The following is a 9,514-nucleotide window of genomic DNA, read 5'->3' on the forward strand; positions in this document are numbered from 1 at the left end:
TGATGCAAATGTTTGTAACTAATATGATTGTTTTACTCGGTGATGCAATATAAGAATTCATGTTCAATTCTTGATGGGTATAAAGTAGAAGTCACGGGTCTTTACGATTTACAAAGAAAACAAATTGTCACTGTTGCGTTGACATTATACAGATGTCACATACCACGATAAATGCGGCCATTTCTTAGCAGACAGTTTGGTGATGTCTATAATAAGGGTCTGTTTCACAATGTATGGATAAAATACCAAATAGCTAGGCAACACATAAATGATTCGGAAGATAATAGAAGAAACTTCGCGTTTCATGACGAATAGCGCTATTTGACAGTCGTAAAACGCAACAATAGTGTTTATACTACCAATTAGTATTAAATAGCTTATTTGGAACTTTTCCGTACATTGTGAAAAGGACCCTAAATATTCCTTTTTTTAATTTATGCAATTAAATGTTTAGTTAATGTTCATACTAGGGTAGAACACTAGTCAATTATTAATGTATCTTGAATATACAAATTACCTCTTTTGAATGGTTGGTCCTTTGGATGGCTTGCGTGAAAAGGAGCGTGAGACAAATAATTTTGCAATAAGTGTGACATACTACCGTCAAAACAATTTGTATGAGAATTACTCGTGCTTCGTAATGTCACCATACAAATTCGTTTGGCGCTAAAGGGCCTGTCGCAGTGTTTTTGTCTCAAGCCCATGACCTTTATACTTTTGTTTAATACTATTCTAATACTTATTTAATAATATTAAGGAAAAGTGTAGTTACACTTTTCCTTAATATTATATATTACATATTTAGAATGTATTAAAATTAACACGAATCTGATGTTTTTTAATTCACCTTTTCAAACAACATTTTATATGAAAAAAAAATAGCGAAAATGAATTGGTATTGAGTAAAATATTTCTATTGGTTTTCTAATCAAATTAGTGCAGAGGCAACTTAAATCAATTAATTAGTACAAATATATAATATTAGAAACCAGAATCTAAGCCAGATATGCATCGGTGTTTAAATACTACGAAAACTTAATTTATTATTCATTGAATAAATATAGGTTTAAAAATAAGAGAAACCAAAAAGAAAAGTTTTTAATCATCTTTATTTCACATTTTAACAATATCAAGCTTAACTTAGTTAAAAAATAAACTGCTTTGAAAACGACGAAGAAAAATATCTAACGTTGACGGTAAATATGTATAATCACTATCTATAAACATTTAAAATTTAACCTATTTTCTATCTATTTTTAAATATACCGAAAAATATGCTACAAATATTTTCAAGATTCTAATAAATCACGATTTAATTTAAACGATTTTAGTATTAAAATTTATTATATTTCATTATCAGTCAAGAATACAGAAAAAATTGTTTTCCATTATTAATCCCTTTAACATAATAGAGATAAATGATCAGTCTTTAGAAAGAAAATTAACTAAAGTATTATAACAATTTTATAATCTTTGACAGAATCAACAAATATCTAAACATTTTTAGTCTGATCTGTCGAGAAGTCAATCCGTAATAGATGGTAATGCTCTTCGAATAGTTTTATGCTGAGTGACTCATTAAACCTAAAAGTTGCCATTAATGTAGTAAAGTATCGGGAAGTCGAAAATAATATTAACAATAATGCATAACCCAATCCCCGCCCCGCATCGTCCCCCACCAAATTCTTCAGATTTGAACGCTCCCTTACGCGTAATATTTAGAATTTTCATACAAACATAGGCATTTTATACTTTGTAAATCGTCCTTTAAGGTTTGTTAGGATTACATCAAACAGAATTTCTTTTCCATTTTAAGATAGACTTGACTGGAGTTTAACTTTAAATACATAAATATACTTGTATAACAAGGCATAGTATAGTATAATGTTCCTTGCATAGTCTGAAGGAAGGCAAATCGGTCACAGCAAAAAACGCTAGATAAATTTAGGCCAATTTTATTGTTACTCATATCAATAGATTGCACGAGTACATGAAGACCATACGAGTACGTACTTTATCGAATCCAACGTAAGATCGGTCTTTTGAGCTTTGTTTGAAATATAGTGCTAAGTTTTGTATGGTCACGTGATTTATATTCCCATTTTTATACTGCGAGCGGTACTGTAAAGGGAATAGAGATTTGGCCATGTTGCCTTGAACATACACTATATCGGTGTAACAAGGGACATAAGTATCGAGCATAATGATGCTCATGGGGCTTGTATTGGTCTATTAGGGGAAGTGGGGAGAATAGCGGGTGTGGGGGGTGCGGGGGAAGCATCTAAATCACATGCTGATAAAAGACGAACTAATTCATCAGGGGATGGACCCCCATCTGCTATTGGAGACTCTTCACCTTCACCTGAAATGACAATAATAGTTTTTGATTAAGTTATGTAACTATCATTATTTAAATATATTATTATATTAATAGATCATCAATCAATCGTGTTAAACGTAATCTATTAAATTGTACTATATATAATTATAACTTACCACTTCCTCCGACAGTCTGTGAGGGCTTGGCGGCTTTATCTATCGGTGCTGTGAGGTCCCACATCTGTGTTGCACCTGATCTATGACCACAGAGTAGTAATCTACGGGGACGTAACGCACCTTCACATTCTGCCACTACGAAGCACGATACTGGAGAACCATCAACGGAACGAATTGTGCATACTCTGCAAAATATTTTTTTTGTTTCATAATATAGAAAATATTAGTTAGGTATGAGGCGTCGCTTACAACCATAAGGCTGGATACACACTATAGGCAAGACCACGAACGTACCGTGATCCATATAATAAAAAAACTGGGTGCGTACAAAGTATACATGTCAGACGTGATACTTCTTTGTTAATTTATTCCATGTATTTGTATATCTATATTGACACTGTTTACACACTCTTTACGTCCTAATGATAATATAAATAAATAAAAAATCTGCGTTTACAAGACGTTATGCGACAGAATTGCTATCTAAAGTTCTAATATGTAACTACTAAACGAACACATCAACCGAAAGCGTGTGTTATTTCTCGATCTCCCTTTCTCACTCTCTCTTAATCGGTCTCAATCGCTCTCTCCCTTTTCACCGACAAAAACGCTGCACATCTTCGTGACGTTCCGTAAAAATCTTACACTCATGCGCCTAAAGAAATTTTTATTATTCATTTCATTAAAGGTATGCAATGACTATGATTTGAAAACCCTTTTAAAAACCTATTTCAGGGTTCCCAGCTCTTCCATAACAAACTGAGCGCTTAATTCGCACAAATTCAATATAGTTTCTTGTTATTTTTTTTTAACATCCTCATCATCTAAATATTATAATAAATACCTTTTCCCATTGGAAGCGAGCCGCACGTACAATGTGTCCGTATCAGGGACCACCTTTTGTATAAATATTTGCTCTTCATCTTGCTCGCCATATGGTCCTGAAATAAGCGAAATGCTTGGGTCAAATTAGGCATAACCTGTAAATTTTTAAAGCTTTTTACCTTTTTTTTTAAAAAAAAAACATTAAGTTAATTCAACAAATTATTATAGATCATTGCTGAGATTTATATTTTCACAAGGTATCATAAACTTAAGTTTTTGAAGACCATGGTATACTTTTCCTCTAAACTAAAGGGAGCATTCTCAACCAGAGTGACCATATGTAGATATACAAATGCATGGAGTGATCATATATTGGTACATGATCATCTATTGGGCTTATACCTTCGTAATAGATCATTTACAAACTTTCACTGTTGTCATGAGTAATTTGTACGCACGTAAAAACAAAGCAGTCCTGCGAACTAATATAACTCCCAGACCAGCGAATTCCCAAAACTATAATACTTTTTCATATTAAGCATCAAGTCTGATGAGAGACCTTAATGAAGAATGCTGTCAACAACAAAAAAAAGAGAAAAAAGAAGTAAATCTTACCAGAGTCATTATGGGGCTGTGCCGTAGGTGCCTCTAAAGCCAACACTTTGAAAGCTGCCTTGGGTGTGGTACCGGGCTGGGTGGAAATCATTCCCCTGAACCGAGTTACTCGCCATGACCTCACATGGTTGTATTCACTGCAGACTGATATTAGGTAGTTCTCCGATAGAGATACCTAAATAAAATGTTTGTTAATAAATGCCTTATTGCACCTAAAACTTCTGGGAGTTTTAGGTTTCAAAGCTCAATGAAATGCAGAAATGTGTTCATCACCTTAGTAACAGGACTCTGGTGAACCGTAAACGTCTGGAACAGCTGTGGTCCATGTCCAACTGTCTCCGGATGTTGTACTATAACTCGTACCGAGCCGTATCTAGTTCCATATGCTATTTCTAACCAATTGCCACACAGACCTGGAAGTTCAGAAAAGGTTAGATTAGTTGTATGAGTATGAGATCCATTTAGGATTCAAAGAATGTGTGCTCATAGTATTTACAGATCTTACTACTATCAAGTAATATCGAAATTATTCCTTTATATTTTCATCATGTATTATCTGACTTATGGAACAGTCATTTTCTAAGTAAACAGAATGATGAATGTGATGAGAGTGTATAGAGGTATGTCAGGACCACAGCAAGTGGAGATACAGGATCTCTTCTTACCCCTTCAGAAAAAGGTGGGAATACTGAATAAACAAAATAAAACATTTAAAGAAACCACTTTTTTACCGGTTTGAAGCTTTATATTTAACATAATTTGATAATACATAACTTCAATGGGGTAAAAAAGTGTTTTATTTAAATGTGTAAAGCTATGGTGGGGGGGAAAGGTGTGGGGTAAAACTTTACGATGCGAGGCGGGGTTTGAATTATGTGTTATTGTTAATATTATTTTCGACTTTTCGATACTTTACACCCCATAAATGGTAACTTTTAGGTTTAATGAGTCACTCGGTGGTACCGAAACGTTTTACTATAACGACGTAATACTAGAACGCTCCCTAATTGTGCATTAAGTCGTATCTTACAGTGCAAGTAATATTCATCAGTTTTTCGGTTATTCTTCCCACTATGTATTCAGATTCACTTTACCTATAAATTTCGAACCAAAATAGTTTGGGGTTAAATTACATAATTTACCCTGCAATTTATTTTACGGTTGTTTTAAATTTAATTTACCTATTAAATGTTTTTTTTAATAATTCAACAATAGTCAGTGAAATGAGCCTTATATGATAGCTAAGCATTTATATAAACTATAAAATCAATATTAATTTGTACTAGTAGCAGCATGATTACATACATTGTTTTAATAAATACTTACTCGTCTTTGGCGTCAGATAAACGGAAATAGCTGTGATTGGTTCCTGGTTGGGGTCCTTGTACAGTTGCGTTACTAATAAATCATTATCCTTCATACGCAGAGGGAACTTTTGCATATCTGAAAAATTCTTAATCTATGACAAATTTCGTAGCGAAACAAAAGATTAAAATATGAGATTTAAATTTTGCTTCAATATTAACGTTCAGTTTTATATCACTGTAAAAATAATTAATCAAAAAACCATTTTTGTTAAATTAATAGAAAAAATTAATAACCAAAATTACTTTTAGAATCATAGTTAAATCATAAACCATGTTTGAGGTTGGTAAGATCACTTTTGAACAAATATTTCATTAATAAAATAATATATGAAATTTTTTTTTTATGGAACAAAAAATCTTTATCAAAACGTTTACTTTGGCAAACAAATACTACCTATATAATTAATAGCGCCCGTAGCAGTTCCCAATAGCAAGAACGACCCAGCAGTGTCGTATGTAGTGAGATGAGCAACGTCTTGAGTTTGCCAGTGTTGTGTGCTCGTGTGCCACACACCAGCCTTGCTTCGGCTACCTGCCCCACTAAGAGCGACCAATTGCGGACCCACGAATAATAAATGTTCTACGCGTACGCCAAGATTGAACGTGCCTAAAAGGTTAAATGTTTTTAGGAATCATATTTTACGTAAATTAATTTTCTTGTATTTTTATGATTTTTGGGAAATTACGCAATTGTTTGTGTGTCTACTGTATACTTATAGTCAGTGGCGTAGCAAATTGGTTTGAACCGGGTGTCACCTTTTTTGGGGTGACATACACACAGTTTCTCAACTTTAAGAACAATGTACAAAAAAAAATAGCAAGCAAAAAAAAATATTTTTCAGGTATTCCTCCGCTAGCACTAGATCAGCTCTATGTAGAATTCGGGTATTCCCGCAAAAGAGTCTACGCCTACGTGGGGGATTCCCCGTCCCACACCCGCGATATTTTAACAAATGATCCATGTCCTTTTCCATATAAAATTTATTGCTTTTTACTTTCGATGGGGTGACACTACCAACTTCCGCACCGGGTGTCATCCAAGGTAGCTAAGCCACTGCTAATTATAAATACATCATATAAATATTTGTTTTTGAAAAAAAACACTAAAGTATATAATCCATACGAGCAACATTATTATATGTAAAATAGGCATGCCATAAATTCTACTCACCAATAAGCGTTCTCCTTACAGGTTCAGTATGAGTTGAGAAAGCCCAGAGTCGAACAAACAGTCCACTCGCGACACCAAGCATCACATCAGTTCCTGATGAATTGCTTCCACTAGATGTCGCACCTCCTGTTTTAGCATTTAATGCTATGCGTTCTATAGTTGATTCTTGTACTGGTGATTGGAACACTACATACCAGCCGCATGAATCTGTTAGTCTGAAACATTTATAACCTTTTGTATAATTTCAGTTGTGCAAAATGTTTTTGAATTCATGCATGTTCATACATGCAAATATTTTTCTACTAAAATTGTAATGGCATTTTAAAGATATTTGTTAAATGAAGCCAACATTTACTATTTTATTATGTACAGTTATAGTGGGTACTGCCACAGATACGGCGCGAATACAGTATACAAATAATATTTACTATACATCCTAGTGCATTTATTTTAAAGTTTTATCATATGGATTTTAAAAAAAAGAAATATAATTACCTGTATCCTGTAACAAAATGTGAATATGCAACAGCAATCCAGTTGTGATGCGCTTTTATTATTTGAACTTTCGCATTTTCTGACCATGTATCTGAAATAATTACTATTAGTCATAATATGGGACAATATAATACATATTTTACAGAAATTTTATCCATTGAATTTAAACATTAAAATAAAAAGTAAATTGTACACATACTTTCAACTCGTAGGCCTTTCTGAGTATCTGCATTGCCTAGAGAGGCTGCTCTTGAATGTCCACGACCACATCGACTAAAATAAATATTATTATTTATAAATAGACTGTGTAGTTGGTGCTTAATGGTCCGTGACCGTGAGACAGTACAGATGTTGAAGTAAAAGATGAAACATCAAAATACCTTAATTGGTCTTGTGAAGGAACACGCCCTACAGTTCTTAAATCAAGTGATGAATTTCTAGAATGTGTCCTGCTTGCTGCTAATTCAGAATTAGATGCTGTAAGGTTCTTTCTAGAACCACTATTGCTATTCTTTCCACTGCTATTTGGTGAGGGAGTTACTGAAAAAAGAATATATTTTATGACTTAATACATGGGATTTGAATAAATTTGAAATAAATAGTAGTGAGTAGTGAAACCTACATGGTGGAGGGAGGTATCCATAGAATAATACATCACCACATGAGGAATGATTCATTTCATCACAAAGTGCAAGCCGTCTACTCAGTGGAGTAATTCCAAAGTAATCACATTCATGTCTCAATGCTCTTATGTTAACATTGTTAAGGTCAATATCTCTAGTTCTAAGAAAATTGAGAATAAGACCAAAAAGGTTTGGATCTCTGTCTATAAATATGGCCCCAGTCTCATCGCGTACTGTAGGGATTCGACCACTTAGGAGGGCTGTAAAGAAAGTATCTGGAACCCATGTTAATGTATGCCATGATGTGGCAAATCTGAAATAAATATTATCAAATCAGTGAATTATAATAGCATATATATGAGAAGGTGAGGTAATTTTTTTCTCATTTCTAAATAGGCGCTGCCTCGGACACCAACTAGTCTTTAAATTTTAAATAGTGAAAGTGAAAGTTGTGTCTTATTAGAAAATTAATGATTTAAGCATTTAAATTGAAGAAAAACTAATGTTATAAAATTACTCTTGGATATCACAATAAAATACTAAAGGAATTACCTTGTACCTCCAATGTTTAAATTTACAATTTCTTGATAATTCGACATTCAGTAGTCCTTCAACAACTTATACGTTTTCTAATATTTTATTGTTTTGTTACAACAGTTTTTTTATGAATTTATTAAAAATAAAAAGTAGGTAGACGACGGTCGACGGCTACCTGTAACTTCACTTTTCGTGGCACTTGGCAGTTGGCAGTATTCATAGATGTCAAATCATAAATGACACTTGTGACTTGACTGGACTGATCCGGGCTCATTTCATGATCGATTACATAAAAAACTTTCAAACGATGTATTTGGATGGTCAGCAGTTAATAGTTATAAAATAAAATCATTTATTTCAGACCAATCAACAAGTCCATATGTTGTTAGTATAGTAAAACTTATAAGACATAACTATGTTAGTAAATTATTAAAAACATTTAATTCTACGTCTACGTTGATTTGAGACACCCGGCACATGGGCATGTATATGAACCCAGTGTCTCAAAACAGCACATTCAGGCTTATTTGCTATAACCATCAGGATATTGTTGGTACTCGCACGAACCCCACGCATCAGTGAGGCTGTCCGTTTGCGGATGATTGATGAAAAATCATCCAGGTGTGCATCCGCAAACATACCCGATGCGCTACAGTACCGCGAGAGCCCAAACAACATCCTGAAAGCATTATTATATTGAACTCGGAGAACATTGTATGCCCGCCGCGTGAATCTCACCCACAGGGCACATGTATAGAAGGACTGGCAAAACGCCTTGAACAAGGTTACCTTAACATGTGCGGTACAACGATAAAATTTGCGGGCCAGCATATTGCAACGGACAGCCAACGCTCTCCGTTCCCTTTCAATATCTACATCGTCATTAAGGTGCTCAGTTACAATATGGCCAAGGTATTTGAACTCAGTAACCCTCTTCAGTGGAACATCTCCGAGCGTTACTGGTGGCACATAAGTTGGTTTTTTCTTTGCTGCCTTAAAAACGAGCAGTTCACTTTTTTTAACATTATATCGGAGCCCGTGGGATTCCGCGTACCCTTCACAGATGGACAACAACCACCGAAGATCACCGACCGATGGGCTCAACAGCACCATGTCGTCAGTATAACTGATGCTGTTCACACAGTGACCATCAATCGAGCAACCGACACGTGCGCCACCGAGTGCCTCAATCAGTTCATTTATATACAGGTTGAATAGCACCGGTGAGGTTAAACCCCCCTGCCTCACCCCACATTCCAACCTGTACTCCTCCGACAGTGTGTTTGACCATCTTATCTGATTGGTCTGATGCTCGTACCAATGAGAGAACAGGTCCACAAAAGGTCCAGGTACGCCCGCCTGCCTCAACTTAGCCCACAACAAGT

General features: G+C 34.7%; 1 protein-coding gene across 1 annotated transcript; it reads right to left on the bottom strand.

Moving 5' to 3' along the window:
• Window positions 1-1,092: 1,092 nt before the first annotated feature.
• Window positions 1,093-8,327, bottom strand: LOC110994313 (BTB/POZ domain-containing protein KCTD3). Its single transcript, XM_022260871.2, has 13 exons — window positions 8,145-8,327; window positions 7,592-7,905; window positions 7,350-7,509; window positions 7,169-7,242; window positions 6,970-7,060; window positions 6,475-6,689; window positions 5,698-5,910; window positions 5,263-5,379; window positions 4,210-4,349; window positions 3,937-4,111; window positions 3,341-3,437; window positions 2,497-2,681; window positions 1,093-2,362 (listed from the first exon to the last, which is right to left on the bottom strand). The coding sequence occupies exons 1-13, from the start codon at window positions 8,189-8,191 to the stop codon at window positions 2,211-2,213; spliced, it is 1,980 nt and encodes a 659-aa protein (XP_022116563.2). The 5' UTR covers window positions 8,192-8,327; the 3' UTR covers window positions 1,093-2,210.
• Window positions 8,328-9,514: the final 1,187 nt, after the last annotated feature.

Source organism: Pieris rapae, chromosome 11 (assembly GCF_905147795.1).
Source record: "Pieris rapae chromosome 11, ilPieRapa1.1, whole genome shotgun sequence".
Lineage (NCBI taxonomy): Eukaryota > Metazoa > Arthropoda > Insecta > Lepidoptera > Pieridae > Pieris > Pieris rapae.